Source organism: Podarcis cretensis, assembly GCF_951804945.1.
Source record: "Podarcis cretensis genome assembly, chromosome: 7".
Lineage (NCBI taxonomy): Eukaryota > Metazoa > Chordata > Lepidosauria > Squamata > Lacertidae > Podarcis > Podarcis cretensis.
Window position 1 is genome coordinate 29466480 of NC_137176.1, and position 18599 is coordinate 29485078.

Sequence of the window (18599 nt, forward strand, 5' to 3'; positions counted from 1 at the left end):
AGCTGCCCTTTGGCTTGGTTTGGAAGCTCCAGCTGGTGCAGAATGCTGAAACCAGATTGCCAGTGGGAGTTTCTGATCAAGAATATGAGACACCAAAACACCTGCACTGGTGGCCCATCTGCTACCAAGCCAGGTTCAAGGGTCCTGTATTGATTTACAAAGCCCTGAACAACTTAGCTCTGGGATACCTCAGGGATCGCCTGAACCCTTATATTCTAGCATGAAGGAGGCATGATCAAAACCTTTAATATGTCGTGTTTCTATGCATGTCATCTCCCTCAGGTTTCCTTCTGTCATACATATCTAATTCAACCTTGAGAAATGGAATGGAATGAGTAGCCACTGGGTACAAGTCACACCTCATGCAGCCCAAATAGGTGAATTATCCTGTGTGTCAGGGACTGGACTGAAGAGGAATGGTGGAGGCCGCCGCCCCCTCCTCCTGAACCTTCCTAAGAAGAGGAGGACAGTATAATTACAATGGTGGTTTGCAGAAGGTCATGACTCTGAGACAGAAAAAGGACAAAGCTGGGAGATAATGGAAAGAGAGGTGGGGGGAGCAGCAGAGCCAGAACTGCTTGCTGACACGTTATCATTAGAAAGCATTCCAGACCCCTCCCTTCTTCTAGGACCAGTGAGAGAGCAGAAAGCAAACAGACAAAGGGCCTTACGCAGCCAAGTGGTGGAGGAGATTACTCAGAGCAACGCCATTACTGCAATGGAGAGGCACTTTTCAAAGCCTCTATCTATGAATATTGAATAAAGGACTTGGTAAGAACTCTTATTGTTATCGACTTCCTACTGTGGGAGGGATCGGATTCCCTGAAGCCTGTCACTGAGTAGTTTACTGGCATGCTGTTCCTGTTGTAACTTTGCACTAATGTTTTCTTTCATACCTATTCATCCTTCAGTAGCATATATTGCCCCCTTCCCATTTTTCTCTAAATCCATGTCCCACCAGGGCCCTATCCTTTTATCACCTTGATCTGAGCATGCATCTGCACCCCATTTCGCAAAGTCCTGCAGCACCAGGCCTCACTTTCTAATCCAGAAATGGGGGAGGGGACCAATTTAGCATATAATTGTTGACCAGTAGATGCAATCAATGGGTCTCCCCTTCTTTGGGCTTGGCTGCCTTTAGCATCAGCACTGGCAACGGCTACATGTTCTCCCAGGTATGCTTGCTGCCTCCACCACTGGAACAAATCTTTCATTTGCCCAACAGACAGGCAGGCCCTGATCAAAAGCTATTAGCTCATGTCAACAGAACGTCCCATTAATTACTGCAGAGGAGAGAGAAAATGACAGAAGAGTGCGTTTCTCCTTTGCCACCACTCAAAGTGCTCTGGTGAAACAGTTTGCATATATGCCTAAGTATTGTGGAAATTAACACCTCCCTTCCAGGTATGGGAATCAGAAGGCTGACAAGACGACAATTAATTAGGTTCTTCTGCATCACTGCTTCTACATAATTAATGTGCTCATTATGGATTTTCAAGTATCTTTTTTTTTTTCAAGGATCACCAGCAAATTTTAGAAACCTAAATGTTCCTAACATTTTCATAGTTTTCCTTAAATTTAAATGAGTGGCAAGCAATGAAAATATCTCCATCGACATCAAGTTCACAAAATCCCCCCCCCAAACAAAACCCCGTTCTGTTTCACCATGACATTTCATTTTGCCAGAGTTTGTAGTGTGGAACGGCTGCACATTGTATTGGATATCATGTGGCAAAGTGAAGGATGCTGTGAGCAGCTCCTGAGAGCTGTTGCTTGCTGACACACACACACACACACACACACACACTCATATTTATTTTTCTTCCACTGACATAGTACCATGCAATCATCTGATCTGGGGATGCAGGAATCAATGGCTTGGAGTATTTTATATACCCATTTTTAAGCCATGTTTTATTCTGTTCCCTTCCTTATTATTCATAAAATAGGAAATCATGCCACCAACATAGGACTGTGCAGAGTCAAACAGCAGCTGCATTCTGCAAGACTGTTTCCATTAGGTTACTGGTGGGCAACATTCATTCTTCATTATGATAATTGATTAAAGTAGTCCTTTGTGTGTGCACATCTGTTAAAATGTTTTTTAAACTTCCTAACATGTTTTATGGGCAAATGAATCTTGTTTTTTGTCCAGCCTGCATTTAATTTTCTTCTCCTAATCTCTATTTTCCCTTATACACAGATGTAAAAAAAAGGAGAAGTGTTTGTAGATTTTGAACCAAGAATTTAATGGCAGAGATCTTTGCCACACCGGTCTAGTTAATTCCAGGTGCCACTCAAAGCTACTCTCCCACCTCTTAAAGATATTCACTTTTTCTGATTACTGGGCCACAGGGAAATGAAAGTTAATATTAGTGGCTGATTGTTTATAATCATGGTTTTCATTTTCTTTTCCTTGCCCCCCCCTTTCCTTACTTTTAAGGGGTGAGTGTCACTGTTTATATAGCAAAGATGGCAGCATGCTTGAGGGAACCCAAAGGGCAAACCCTTCTCTACATTGTGCCTGGCACCATGTTGGTGTGTGACTTTCGTTGCTTTGCTTGGATCAAAATGCCTTTGCCCCATGCCTATGTCCCATGATTGAAAAGGGAAACCATTTAGTTCAGCTAACAAGAAAATCATATGGTTTTTCTATAAGGTTGCATATTCAGCAAATACATTTCCTACGCTGCTGCAAAAATTAAAGGAAAATAACCAAATGATTTATTTTTTTTTAAAAGGGTAATATTTTTTGCTCTACATTATTTTTGCATAGCTTTATTTTTTGATTCTAAATTATTTGTAATACTTTATTCAGTTGTGATGGCATTCCTTTTCTAATTTCTTTTTGCAAAGTGGTGAAATCCATAAATAAAGATTGACTGCACTTGGCAAGGCATTGCATTCTTTATTTTTAGGGTTTCGGTTTTTCTCTGCAAATATCACTGCTAGGAGCCTGGTGTGCTCTCTCCCTCCCTCCCTCCCTCCCCTCCCTCCCTCCCTCTCTTAAACAAAAGCTGGAGTGCACCATTGGCAGCAAAAGAGAGAAAAATGCAATAGAAAAATTAGTACCCTGTCTGGATACTTGCATGGAACATGCCCAACATAGATTTGGAGGACCCATTTATTAAGTTCTCCAAATCCTTGAAAAGCCATATTGAATTTATTGGACTTGATTATCACAAGGATATCTCTTGCAACTGAATGATGGAAGGCAACATTAGATCCTTTCCAAAGCAAGGATTTTGCCCTTAACTATTAACAGGTAATTAATGCATTATGGAGGAGGAATAAATAGGTGGCAATTAAATAACATATATTAATGACTTATTTATTAACATATTAACAAGTTGGCCTGAGAGTAATAAATGCAAATTAGTGTAAAGTGCCAAAAATTGTGTCGATAATAGGCCCCCAAGTAATTTTGTGTGTTCAACCTAATTACAAATATATTTTCTTTTCAAAAAAATTACTGCCGGCTAATTTTTTATCGTTTGCTATAATATCATTTTAGAATTAGAAAATTAGCCCTAGTCTCATGAATCAGTCTCATTTCCAGGAGCAATTGTCCTGTTAACTTTGAGGAGGCAACGTTCAAGCCATATCGTTCAAGGATTTCAAAGAAACTGAGTTGGAAATTCTGCATACATGAAGAGCTTATGCTTTGAATTGAGGCACTGATATTTTCAGGTTCATCTCAGTGTTTTCATTGGACAAAGTTACTCCCAAGAAAATTATATGATAAGACTTACTAGGAACTCCATGGAACCAAATGAGATTCAGTTCCAACAAAAGTGCTTAGGATCCAGCTGGATGCACTTGCATGACTTCCCTTCAGCCAAGGTGCAACTGCATATGAGAATGGAGACGGGGAGAAGTCAAGATGGCAGCAAGGTTTTGCATGGTGCAAACATACCAGCAGGAGCACTGGATTGACGCCACCAGTGCATTTGCAGCACCGTGACTGCACCACTGCCTCAATCCTTCCCTTCTCTGTCCAAGTATGCAGCAGTGGCAGTCCAAATGTTGCTGGATGGACTTCAGCACTTATCAGCCCCAGCCAACTTTGCCAGTATTTTGGGATAATGGGATGCTTTTGAATTACAGTGCTGAAGGAGATTCTTGAGAGTCCCATGGACTGCAAGAAGATCAAACCTATCCATTCTGAAGGAAATCAGCCCTGAGTGCTCACTGGAAGGACAGATCGTGAAGCTGAGGCTCCAGTACTTTGGCCACCTCATGAGAAGAGAAGACTCCCCGGAAAAGACCCTGATGTTTGGAAAGATGGAGGGCACAAGGAGAAGGGGACGACAGAGGATGAGATGGTTGGACAGTGTTCTTGAAGCTACCAAAATGAGTTTGACCAAACTGCAGGAGGCAGTGGAAGACAGGAGTGCCTGGCGTGCTCTGGTCCATGGGGTCACAAAGAGTCGGACATTGTTAAACAACTAAACAACAAAAACATTAGGAGGGTCGCAGCTTCCCCATCACTGTTCAAGGTGTCGATACCTGTAACAGCCTTGGGAACTGGTAGACAACCTAGCTACTTTTCATGTGACATGAAGATGTATGAATGGGGAATTAAATGCCACAGTTCAGGCATGCTGACAAATGAAGGTCATATATGTTTAGGGTTACTCCATGATATGCATCACAGTGAGACTGCAACCCTACAGACACTTACCTGGGACTAAGTTCCATTGAACTCAGTGGGACTCACATCTGAGTAGGCATGAGGACAATTACAGTTTAAATGAATTTCGTCTCGAACTGAAATCCCATTCGATATTCACCTCATTCACCAACAATTAGAACACAAATACATTTGTAGACATGCAATCTATGTACTTCAAAATATTATTATCCCATTGTTGCTAATGAAGGTCCTAAGGCACACATTGATTAAATGTATACATTTCCATGGGGGAATAATTAGATCAATGATATAAAATTCATTGTCCCATTATTTAATTGCAAGGGTGAATCATGAATACAACTTCTAAAATTTGGTTTAATGAAAAACACTTCATCCTGACCTAATCATATCAACCTTATGCTATCTAATTAAGGATGTAAAAAAATTAGAGTTGCAAAATATGACTTCCAGTTCCAGCTGCTAGCTGCCCATTTATTAATATATATTCTCTAAAAAATAAAAAAAACCCTTTTTATAAATACTTAATGATGGGAATGTGACAACATTTGCATGTTGGCAAATTACTTTAATAGAGTGATTCTTGACTACAGAAAGTGACCTTTTTTCCTATTTAATGGATGGCTAAAAATACTTTTGAAAATTATGGTATGGCTGTCTTTCTGCCAATGACAAATTGCTTGTCTGAACAATGTAAAAATTATGAAATAGAAAAGCCTTAAATTCTCATTATACTGTAAATGTATCCTCGACTGCTGCATTTATCAGTTTAATAAAAGGAAATTAAGCATATTTTAAAATATGCCGTTACAAGACAATTTTTTAAATCTAGAGAATAAAAATCAGAAGCAAGCAGATAAGGATAAGAAATTATGCAGAGACACAGTAAAATCCCACTGAAATCAACAAGGCATGACGTGTAACCCTATACAGAAGTCCAATTGGATCAAATAGGACTGACTTCCAGGTAAGTGTGCACAGGATTGCAGCCTGAACTACTTAATTACTTGCTCATATTCCACTGATTAGTCCTTGCCTAACTCTATTTCAGGGACGCGGGTGGCACTGTGGGTTAAACCACAGAGCCTAGGACTTGCCGATCAGAAGGTTGGCGGTTCGAATCCCCTCGACAGGGTGAGCTCCCGTTGCTCGGTCCCTGCTCCTGCCAACCTAGCAGTTCGAAAGCATGTCAAAGTACAAGTAGATAAATAGGTACCGCTCCGGTGGGAAGGTAAACGGTGTTTCCATGCGCTGCTCTGGTTCGCCAGAAGCGGCTTAGTCATGCTGGCCACATGACCCGGAAGCTATACGCCGGCTCCCTCGGCCAGTAAAGCGAGATGAGCGCCGCAACCCCAGAGTCGGTCACGACTGGACCTAATGGTCAGGGATCCCTTTACCTTTAACTCTATTTCAGATTTGGCAGTTATTCGCCTCACTCTCAGCCAAATCCCAATATTTAATATATAAATTAAGCTGGTCTTGTCCACACGACACCCACAGTCCCCTTACTGGTGTTTCGTTGGTTTAAAATCCACCAGCCTTGGTTCAGCACTCCAGAGCCCACTGTTTCTCATGGAAGGAAGCGACCTCTTTTGTTACCTGTAGACAGGTGCAACAATTCTAGGGGGCGAAGGTGTCATCAGCACCATCAATATTCCTTATCAGGGGGCCCAAGTTTGAGAGGGCAGAGGAGGCCAAACCAACAAGCCAAGTGAGGCATAGAATCAAAGGCAGGCTCCTCCTGACGGCAAAAGAGGAAGGGCTGCGGCCATTGATAAGAACAGAAATCGGGCTCCGGCGGCACGGCGGCAGCAGGAGGCCCCATTAGCTAAAGTGGTGCTTCAGGTTAAGAACAGTTTCAGGTTGAGTATGGACCTCCGGAACAAGTTAAGTACTTAACCCAAGGTACCACTGTATCAGGGGAGGGTCTCAAGGTACAGAGAAGGGAAGGATTCAAAGAAGGAATGTGAACAAAAGGGAGAACACTGTGGATGCTGATAGAGCTTTGTTCGGTGCTTTCGACCTCAGTGCTTTCCAATGCTCCAGAAACACAGATTTCCACAGTGTCTGTTCAGGAACATCACACAATGGATTGCTTCCAAATAAGACCTAGTCATGCATTATTGAGCACAATAATCAAGCTGCCCTGGGAAGCTGTGAAGGATGGGATATAAATCAATAAAATAAATACAAGGAAGGAACAGAAAAGGTCAAGATCAGTGTCCATAGATTTGTAATGATGTAAATAGATTCGTCCTCCAGACTAGAGAAGGTTCCAGAGCTGTGCTCTGTTCTGGGGAAAGTTCATCTGAGATGGATTTCCTAACAGAATTTCTTTCAAATTTCCATCTTGGTTGTGAGTCCTGGAAGTCATGATGCCTTCTTTGCAGGCACTTGGATTGTGATAAGGTAAGTTTGCCCATCACTAATATATACCACTCACAGAACTATCATTACATACAAAACAGAAATAAGGTTTAATATGATTGGTTTAATAAGAGAAGATGGTTCTTATTGGGGATTTTGTTGCCCTTCAGATGACAGATGCTGAACTGTAGCTAATGCTAGTCCTACTCAGAGTAGATCCATTGAAATTAATGAACATCCATAGTTGGATGCAACCCAGTGGTTGTATTGTGATCTAAACTGAAGTTGGCTGACCGGGCTTGAATTTCCTGGCTTCATTTTGCTCCTCTCTTAAAAATATGGACATCCTTGAACTCTCTTATAATCTCCTAGATCTTTCCTAGAAAGAAACTGAGTGCATACTGAGTTTATTCTGAAAGAGGTTAAAGTCCTTTGTCAGGCAAATATGTGGGGAAAGCATTTCCTAAAGATAAAATTTCCCCTGAAGGTAGAAAGTTTGAAAACTACCACAATCTCCTGTTACATACCAGGTGCTAAATACTGACAAATGCTGATTTCTACAAATGTTGATGGTCAGATATTAAACATTTAAACCAGATATCAATGGACTTCAAATTCCAAATACTAAAATATTCATCGAATATTTGAGCATTGAGAGAGCATCCAGAGAATATTAAGCCCCCAAATTCACAAAGGAGAATTTCAGGCACTAATGACTTCACAAACGGCTAAGTGTACAGTATCTGCTTGTTCAATTGACACATTCACCTTTTTATTATGTTTTCCAGGGTCAAAACTCTCATTGAGAAAGAAACTGGAAAATAATTAGAACAGCACCAGATGTTTATAGCAGTGACAAGTGAGGCCATATATTTATACAAACTGCTGATCTTTCTCAGTTAAAGCTTTACAGACTTTGCATCCTTTTAGCTGCAGTGCTATTTCATTAGACAGAATCCCCACATTTACTAGTTTTTCACTCCTACTGCCTCCTTATTAACCAGCCAAATAATGGAAATGCCACTGTCCCACCTAACCCACCAACAAATTTCTGGGCTGGTCTACATGTTTGGGGGATTTCCTGAAAACTGAAACCTTTCACAGGTTCACTTAACTACTTTAACATTGTGGCCCAGTGCATCTCCGATAAAAGTCCAACTGAGGTGAGTTAGACTTACTACCAGGTAAGTGTGTGTTGATCTATAGTAAGTGGACTATGAAGTGGCCTCCTTGAGCCAGTTTCCTCTCCCATGTCCTGATTCCTGATAAATGCCTTTAGGTGATTCTCCCTGACCAGATCTCAGAGTCAGTTCAGTGGTTAGCTTGTCCTCATCATGCCTTTTAATGCCGTTGGTCTTAATAATGGATATTTCACTGACTAATTTATAAACCCAGTTTCTGAACTTTCATAATATACTACTGTATTTACGAGAATCTAATATTCCTTCGAATCTAATGCGCACCTCAACTTTCAAAACCTTGAAACCAAAAAAGTATTTGCTGGCACCATCAAATCTAATGTGCATCCTAATTTTTGTGACGTAGTTTGGCCAAGAAAGATGTGCATTACATTCGAGTAAATACAGTATGTGGATCGGGTCAGTTCATACCAGAATTAACAAATGAATTCCTCAAACATCCCTATATTATTCAAAGATGAATCAACTTTTAATGAAAAAAGAAGTTAAAGATACCCCTGAACTAACATGCTGCAAAGCTCTGATGGTATATTATTCTACTCACTTTTCGTTTTTCACCATTGATTCCTCTCCACTGTTCTGCCTTTTTCACAATGTAGCTCAACTCTTGGTTGGAGATTTCCAAGTCAAATGGAACAAATAAAGTTGCCTCATCACTCTGAATCCTTTTGAATATATCCATTAACCAGCCTTCATTGTGCATCCTGAAATGCAGAAAAAAGAACCCTTCATTACTGTAAAAGCTATACTGCCAAAATCTAGACAAATAAAAAAGAAAATAAGGAAGCAATATCACAATGAAGTATTATAGTTTAAACAGGTACGCTGAAGTAGGAACCACATCAAACAAAAGAAGAGAAATACCTAGCTCCAATATTATTATTTTTCTCATTCCTTTTATTTAAATTCAATTTTTAAAAAATGCATGACCAACAAAACCACTCATGAAGCTTATGATGGTGATGAGTCCTGTCTGTCTCTGGCAAGGACTGGGATGATAACTCACAAAATCTCTCAGGGAGCCTTTTTAGTTGTGGCTCCCAGATTGGAGAATGCTGTCCCCAGTGGGTTCTGCTTGATGCCATCTTTAGCTAAAACCTATCATCTCTGTGAAATGAATCACGTCAAAATTATACAAATGCCAAATTTGAAAATTTTTGTTCTTTTTCTAGTTGTAAGGAGAGTCAATAAGTCATGCAGCGAACTGGATCCCCATTCCCTGATAACTGGGATGGGGAAACCTGACTAAAGTTCCTAAGTCAGGCAGATATATGTATTCATTCATTCATTCATTCATTCAATCACTCACATCATTATGGTTGGAAGCAGAAATGTTGAACCCTTTTCATTAGGTTGAACCATATCTGCATATGTCTTTCATTCTCCTCCATTTGATCCTTGATATCCTAATTGATTTGCAACTAACCTTTGTCAAGGTTAGCTAGACCTGCAGAGGAACTAAACTCTTGGAAGGATCTTGGCTTTGTTCTAATTATCTTATGGCACAATTTTGTATATAGATACTTGGATGTAATTTCCATTGAGTTCAATGGAACTTTCTCCTGAGGAACTACACATAGGATTGCAGCCTTAATTATCAGCTTCATTCTAGCCTGTGGGAGGCAAATCTGGTAAATAATCAACAGAAGTAGTTTTGACGGATCAGTTCCACAGTTGGTTATTTGCCATCCAAAACAGGTAAAGTTTGCAAGTCCTGAGTTAATTTCATGTATAAAAAGCATTTCAGTGAGATTTGTGTTGAAGTGTAAATGGGCAAAAGATGCAAAGTTGATGCATACAAAAATGTCTATGTGCACATTAAGCCTAAATATCTTAATGTGCAACAAGATACTTCCGTAGCCACTCAGAAATGCATTTATCAATAGACATTTCTGTGCACAATAAAACAAAAGTGTTTCTTTTTAAAAATCCAGGTATAATTATATTGTGTGCTTTGTATCTTCCACGGAGCGAAATGCTTGGGAAAGCTTCTGTAACGTAACCAGTTTTGTCATGCATGCTTTGGTTTATTATTTTGTTATGAAGAATTTTAAAAGATGCATTGTCCCAATGAAGTACCTTTTTCCCTTTATTGTAAAACATTATGCAAAGATTGATCCAGAAGGGAAAGAATCTTTGATGATCCCACACCTGTTCCCCAGACAATGAAGATGTTCATAATATTCTCATAAAAATCTGCCTTACAAATGTTTTAATTTAAATTAATTTTCCTGAGTAATAAACGACAGCAGCTAAAACTTATGAAGCCATTTGAAACTATTAAGTCAATGATTAAGAAGGCATTAACATCTCAAAAACTAATTAACTAGACTACCAGTACATTGGACTTGTGTACAGCTTGCAGGAATGTAGAAGATTTGAATTCCCTTTGTAGGGTTTTAAATTGCGTATTCCCTCCCCCCACCCCGCTTGATACAATGGCGCTTCTGATAATATAAAGACAGAAATGATTTACTTGTGTGCAAACTATCCATCTCTAGCAATCTCATTTGCCAGTCTGAAAAAAAACATATATCCATATTGTTTAGCTAGAACACACATTTGTGTTGATATTAGCATTAGCTTCATTCCCCGCGCCCCACCAGAGCTGATCTGTGCAAGGGTTCCACTCTTGATTTTCCCCATTCTACTTTCAATGAAGAGAAAGAGAGAGAAACATTCATGTAATGTTAAACCATGCACAGTTCCACACCCACCTTAAAAAAGGAAGTTCAGGTCAATGGGAACCTAATAGAGTGGATTAGCATTCTAAGGACAACTTAAAGGTAAAGGTAAAGGTACCCCTGCCCGTACGGGCCAGTCTTGACAGACTCTGGGGTTGTGCGCCCATCTCACTTAAGAGGCCAGGGGCCAGCGCTGTCCGGAGACACTTCCGGGTCACGTGGCCAGCGTGACATCGCTGCTCTGGCGAGCCAGAGCCGCACACGGAAACGCCGTTTACCTTCCCGCTGGTAAGCGGTCCCTATTTATCTACTTGCACCCGGAGGTGCTTTCGAACTGCTAGGTTGGCAGGCGCTGGGACCGAGCAGCGGGAGCGCACCCCGCCGCAGGGATTCGAACCGCCGACCTTTCGATCGGCAAGCCCTAGGCGCTGAGGCTTTAACCCACAGCGCCACCTGCGTCCCATAAGGACAACTTAGGATGGTTATTTATGAGCTAAATCTAGGCACCAAATCACTTGCCATAAGCTTTGGCGAACAGACCGTACTCATCAATTGCACTGATATTATGCCCATTGGTTTACAACTGGTTCACGGTTGATTCACTATCTGGGCTCTGTTTGCATTTCATGCATACAAATGGACAAAGGTTGTATCCAGTTGAGTCATACACAGAGAAGATCCCCTGAAATCAGTGGATGCAACTAGTCAGTTGATTTCAGTGAGTCTCCTGGGAATGTGACTTAGCCAGGTACAACCCAAATAGTATTCGTAACTAGTTCTGTGCCCAGCAGTCTATAAATCCAACCCGCCCCCTTGCACCGAGGTGGAGGAGAGGTGGATTGGGCAGAGCTAGTGCAGTTTCCCCTTCTGTCTACTAAATGTGCAGGCAGGTGGAAGTGCTACTAGCATGATCATGAAATGTGGCATTCTGGAATTGGGTAGAGGTCTACTGGATATTGAGCTAGTCCCCGTACCCTCGCATGATGTCAGTGGGCCTCACTGCTATCCCAGTTCCAAGCTGGTTCAGCAATTATCCTGGCCCCCACCTTCTGCCCCAGCTGGCTGATGGCTGGGGTTTGGATAGTCCCCTAAATTAGCCCCAAAAAGTATTAGACTACAACATGTTTCACAGCCCTCCTGCATGCCATCAGTAGCCTGAAATGGGGCAGGAGGGAAAAGCACATTGTGGCTGTTATTCTTAATCACTCCAGGTAAACAGCTGTTTACAGGCCTGAATTTGATCTTAAAGCAAGTTTAAGAAGCTCTCTCTCTCAGTACATTTGCTACACCAAATCCGGCATCTTGTGGCATTTTGTTTGATGAAATCATGGCAGGCCATTTGGGTACAGAGGGAAGAATCTTACATTTTGAAATAGTGAAAAAGGAAGAAGAGCTTACCTCATTAAATACAGGTACAGGGATGTAGACGAAATGAGAAACAGCATTGTGTAAAGCAGTAGGGTGATCAATATGCCCAGAATGCCAGATTCTTCAATTCTTAAAAAAAGCCAGTACATCTTGGCACAGTCAGCAATGGGTTTGCCTGGAGCATAGTGAAGACGCTGAGAAACACACACACACACACATACACAGAGAGAGAGAGAGAGAGAGAGAGAGAGAGCGCATAGTAAGAAGGTCAGTCAGTCAGTCAGTCAGTCAGTCAATGATAATTGTGGTGTTATCATTTCTACTTCATTGTGCATGGTGGTTCACAGGGATAGTTAAAGTCTGACAGCAACACTAAAGCGACATGACACTGTAGTAGGTGGTTTCTCTCACCTGTTGCTGGAGGAGTTGTCCATATTTAGGACTGAGAAGCTGTGCAATTGCTATGAGCTTGACCACTCAGTGTTTCAATTGTCTGACTTGAAAAGAAACTATATACTGTCTGATAACCAATACTATGGCCCAAAGGCCGAAACAACCCCATCTCGCCCCTGTGGGCCACTTTACAGAACACAAAAAGAAGGGCCCTTTCAGTGATTTTCAGTGTGGTCAGGTGATTTAGCCTCGTTTTGCTGGCATGTGCCATTCCACTGTCCCTGAATACCCCCAGAATGACACACCAATGTGATGTAGCATCACTGCATGGCACTCAGGAGGGGAAATGTCAATAGCAGCCAAATGGAGGCCAGAGGAGTTGCAGTGACTGCAGGAGTGGCTTGCAGGTGTGTCCAGGTGCATGGACAGGAGTACGTAGTTGGCTCTGGAAGTGCACCCTGAGCTTGCGCCTCCCCCTCACTGTAAGCAGCAGCGACACCCTTGCTGGGAGGCTGTTACTGCAGCTCCACCCCACCTGGGGAGAGACACTCCTGGGAGAGTGTCACAAATCACACTACAAACATGCAAAAAGGGGGGAGCAATTTCACCCTCTCTTTAACCACTGCAAATACAGTCATACCTCTTGTTACGTTTGCTTCAGGTTGAATCTTTTAAGGTTGCGTCCCACGGCGACCCAGAAGTAACGGAATGGGTTACTTCTGGGTTTTGCCACTTGCGCATGCACTGATGCTCAGAATGACGTCACGTGCATGCACAGACACAGCGAATCATGACCCGCACACATGCAGACGTGGGTTGCGTTCTGTTCATGATGCGAACAGGGCTCCGGAACTGATCCCGTTCACATCCAGAGGTACCACTGTACTGATCTGATAACTTTTGCCCCAGTCCTCCTAAAAAGCCAGTACAGATTCTGTCAGGCTCAGCCTCTGAATCACTAGATTCTATCTTAGGTGTATTCCTGACCTGCCAAGTTTTGCCTTGGCCCTGTTTGGAGGGCCTGCATTTTCAAAACCAATCATTCTCTTTATTTTATTATTTCTGGGCCACCCTTGATTTTACATAACAGTCCCAGAATGCTTTCCAACATAATCTATAAAACAGAATATATATAATAAAGCCAAGCAATATTATATAATCACATTGGCGCCTAATTATTTATGGAGGAAACAGAACCTCAGATATTTGCAGTTTCTGCTTCATACTGTTTATTATCACATGTCATTGCTTTTCTTTGTTGTGTTTTTTAAGTGCACTGTCAAGTGATCTGTACTTTCCCCTTTAATAATAATTTTTTAAAAATGAAAGTGAGTCAACATGGGTCCCTATTTTCCAGGGCTATCAATCTGTCAACTTTCATAAGCACTAAGTCCACTTAGAATTTTTTAAAAAGATATTAGATCATTAAAATAACTCATGTCACATTACCACAACATAACATTTTAAAATGCTTGATCTAAAATAAATTGATTGGCAAGTAAATCTGAAATAGCAGCTGAAGGAATGCCAACGGCGGGAAGCAAAATTGCAAGTACAAATATGGAAAACACATGTAAGGGATTCAGTTTCATTCTGAAATGGGATATGCCCCTTTTGCGTGGCATTCAGTCAAATGCGTTCCTTGTGCAGGTAGTTTTGGTGGGAAATATTGGCAATTTTCAACGCAGAGCATGATGTTATTTTTCAGAACTTCTCTTATCCAAGTCAAATTAGAAGTGGTCACAGACATTCAATGCTCAGATCTGTTTCTGCCTGAACTTGCTGCAGAGGATGGCAATTTATCCAAATTCATCTCATCATCTTCTTTAACCAGAAGCAGGGGCTCTGATGTTCTGCTAAGTGTTTAATGCATGTTTGAGCAAACACAATATCTATAGGGCGAAACCTGGCCTGTTGACATCAACAGCAATTTGAAAAGATGTGGCCCAGTATTTCCCCAGTAATTCGGCAAAGAATGTTTTGGGGTTTTTTGATGGCGCTTATTATCAACATGTGTAGGTCTTAGCAGTTCAAGAATCTGCTAGCTAAACCTGGTTCCCAGGGTATAGGATGCTGCTGCTTTGTCCTGACTGCCTGGTTTAAGATGTGCATTGCTAAGGCTCCACCACAGACTCAGGCAGTTAGTGGAGGGAGGCAACTGGCAAGCTGAGCTGAGAGTCCTGGGGAAAATCTGGCCCCCTCCCCCCAAAAAAGTTAATAAAACAAATTTTTCTTTCTAATTCCTTCCCTATCCTGAAAGCACTATTCATACATTACCTGCATGCAGAATACACCCAGTTTCAAGCTGGAGCAGGGCTGCACTCACATCCCACCCCTAACCCCAAACTACTGTGCTAGTTCTGCCCTTTGAGTAGCTGCTGGTACGTGCAAACTCCTTTGTGCCAGCAGATATTCAAAAATAGCCATGGTTAGATGTTCCAGTCATGTGGAGCATCTGTGCATGAGCAACTGTTTGCACAAAGGCTGGTGTCCCCAGACAGACAACCATGCTCAACAAGAGAATGGGTTTTTTTCTGTGGTAGCCCTAGAAAGGCCTGCTTTGGCATCTTCCAGGTGCCATTATGCAGATACATATTTTATCCTCCTGGACATTTGGACAGTGCTGATGGTCAGGCTTTTGGTATTCATTCTACATGGAAGGCATGGACATTCCATGCTGTTTTAGGTGACTTTTTATTATTTTATTGGCTTTTTAAATGGACTTCACTTTGTGAAGTGAGATGCAAATAAACCAAAAACTTGCAGTCATTGGGGGGGAAGTGCTGGTACCCATGGAGGCTGGTCCATTAAGGTGACTGGATCATGGCCCCACCAACCTCAGCCTGTGCTAAGCCAACCTCCATCTTACTTGAAACCAGACTAGGGGGTGAGACTGCAAGTCAGTTTCCTCCTTCTTAGTCTCAGGGTTGCTCTTTTAAAACTGAGCAGGGAGCAGGATGGGGACCAAATTAGCTGCCTCCGCTTACCATTGGTCTCCTTGCCTCCCACCATACCGATCCTGCAAGGGCACCAGTGTCTAGGGCAACAATGGTTGTGCATGTGAAAAGAGAGGCCTTGATGCAGCTTGAAACTGTGAGTGCTTTGCACAAGAGTAATGTGTGAATTAGGGCTAAAACCATCCAAGCTTGGTCCATTCCACTGGCCAATTCTCTTCCTCCTGAAAGCATTGGAAAGGGCTACTTTTGCTTCAGTTCACATATTGCCTTGGGGGCACCTCCTTTCTGCATAGTAGAGGAGCAGATGCATCCACAGCCTCATGCAATTAGTGCCCACTTCTATGCTCCTTCTCCCTTAAAAGAGAGGGGAGAAATAGCACAACCGGGCCCTCCATACAAGCATCCGGTGGCATTGTGCATAGAACCTTACTTCCCCACTTGCAAAAAGGCAGTACCAATATAATGCCTAAAAAAGTTGTAGACATGAGTGAGAGCAAAGGTTTGGCATCACAACTGTCAAAGTTTTTATTAAAAACCCCACACTTTTTCTACACATTTTATGCCATGCAGCTATTGCTTTGGGGGAGGGGGTCGGGAGACAGAAGTTATACTACATTATTTTTAGTTCACTTCTTTAAAAATATTCCTTAGCTTTCCTGTGATATTGCCGTCATCTCTAAAGTTGCTGCAATTGTCAGAGCATTTCACTTTAAAGTTTTTTTAAAAAAATCTATGTTTTTGGTTTTAGTTTTATTTATTGGGAAGCAGTGGGAACAAGGGAGATCATATGTCTTACCATCAAAACTGTGATTAATAACATAAAATTTTCTAATTTTTTATTTTTTGGGGGGAAAGAAGACAACTTTTGTATGCTGTCGCCAGGGGTGGAATTTCATATCATTTGATGAGTCATTGAAGAAAACAAACTTTTACATCAAGGACTCATATCAAAGTTATTTTAAGTGACTTACCCCCAGGAAGGCATCCACTACAAACACTGCCAAAGGGTCTAGCATTGTCCACAGTCCCCAAGCAATGATCAGCTTTGACAAGTAAGAAGGGAATGAGCCAAACAACAGCTGACAGCCCCATCTCATCAGAACCATAAGAAGCATCACTGTGTTCAAGGTCAAAGGTCCCACCACAATCATGGCCAACTCTTCACTAGTGCGTACCAAAGAGTTCTGGTAGCACAAATCCACCGTATGAGGATAGAACTGGAATCTAGAAATAAAAGAGGAAGCAGAGGGTTCGAGAGACAAGTAGGTTATCTTACTTGATGGGTATACATCACTTACACAGTTATTTATGTTGTGCATTTTAATAAGAAAGCAGCTGAAAGATGTATCTCATTGTGCCTCTCCAGTGATGAAAGGTTGCTTTGATCCAGCAGAGTGGAAGGGGGATATGATTTCTCCCTCTGCAGGCCTCTTATCTGCTTATGAGGGCTGGGGGAGCTTCAGAATGACATTGAAAATGACACAGGAGAATGGGAATGTTACAGAAATCACATCTCTGTGTTTTCACTCCATGCATCCTCAGGAACAAAGAACCTCCTATAGGTGGAGGAACACCAATACAACTCTGGATTTGTTATCCAATCATAACTGAACAGAATTTGGGTGTGGGTTTTTTAACACACACACACACACATGTGCCTCTTAAGGCACACTCAGAAAAAGTGTCCTGGAAATCAGTGGGGCCATGTAGGTATCTAGTGCTCTTTCAGAAGGAACGTCTTTCACCCCTCTCTTAGCAGAGTGAGTAAATTTATCTCCCAAGCCTTGACATCAAGACATTCTGTTCTATGGGAGCTGTGGTCCTATTGTTCTGTTTTGAGCAGTGGTATGTTGTGACCCTGCAAGGCAAGGTTTCAGTGGAAACCCTGGACAGCTCCTTGCAAGTCTTAGACTGCAGAGTTGAAATACTGCTTCAGCAGCAGTCATCATGAAACTGAACTTTAAGTAGGAGCTGCAGCTTTATCTCAGTAGCCAGATTCATCTTCCATGATAGCAGTCATTGATTCTGACATAGTGGGGGAGACTGCGGTTCCACTAGCGCTTCTAAGCTGGAGTCAGAGGACTTCTTCAGGCTGGAGAGGTACTAGTACTTTTGCATGTACACCTAGGGCTGGACCAGAGGGCAATTCCCATTATCATTCCAAATACCTGGTCTCATCCCCTGAATTAGGAGAGTCTGGCCCCAAGGTCATGACACTAACCAAAAGTCATGACCAAAGGGAGAAAAAATCCAGAACTGTGAAAGATATCAAAACATCAAGTATAGGATTTGCTGCCTGAATGTATGTTTCAGAACAGACCAAAAGTTTTAAGCTCTTTGCCTATTGGCTAGTCTTTCTTTCAGTAGTGTGGGAAGAAAACAGAGACTGAATGAGATGCCTATAAGATACTTCTGCTGTCAGCTTTCACAGATAGTCCCCACCACCATTCCAATCTTCACAATTAACCAAGTGAATGGGACGTAAGTAAGAGTGTGGCTGGTTGCCTATAGACCCAAAGGTGATGCAAACGTTATTGCGCCTCTCTTTTTGTGACATTATGTAGCATAGTGCTATGTTTTCCAAAACGTAACTTCATTTCCATACTTACTTCGTGACAGGAACTGAAATAGCATGAAGTAAGACCCACTGGCTGAAATAATGAAGATACAGTCGGGCAAACCAGAGCAAAACTACTAGCAGCATAATAGACCACAGATCCCAGGAATACCAGTGTCCCCTTCCCAGTTCAGAAATGATGGCATATACACCAAAGTAGAGGTGCTTTGTGATGCTTGTGGACACTCTGGTTTCAACCGCAGGATGGCAGCTGCAATGGCAGAGATAGGAAAGACAATGCAATGAACATAGTCAAACACAATGGACTCTTACCATAAATATGAATGTGCACATTGTTTGTCAATGCCTTATGTACTTTGTATCAGTGCTGGATTAAACCCTGTGGAGGTCCCTAGGCAG

The 18599-nt window shown here is 41.9% G+C and overlaps 1 protein-coding gene across 1 annotated transcript in view; it reads right to left on the reverse strand.

The window, feature by feature from the left end:
- LOC307219525 (uncharacterized protein) overlaps positions 1-18599 on the reverse strand; it is a gene marked incomplete at its 5' end in the record, with an annotated part of 140584 nt that overhangs the window by 24317 nt on the left and 97668 nt on the right. Inside the window, 4 exons of the mRNA XM_079982785.1 lie at positions 8765-8924; positions 12303-12466; positions 16594-16846; positions 18232-18450. Of these exons, the coding sequence (XP_079838911.1) occupies positions 8765-8924; positions 12303-12466; positions 16594-16846; positions 18232-18450 (796 nt within the window). The remainder of the gene's footprint in view (positions 1-8764; positions 8925-12302; positions 12467-16593; positions 16847-18231; positions 18451-18599) is intronic.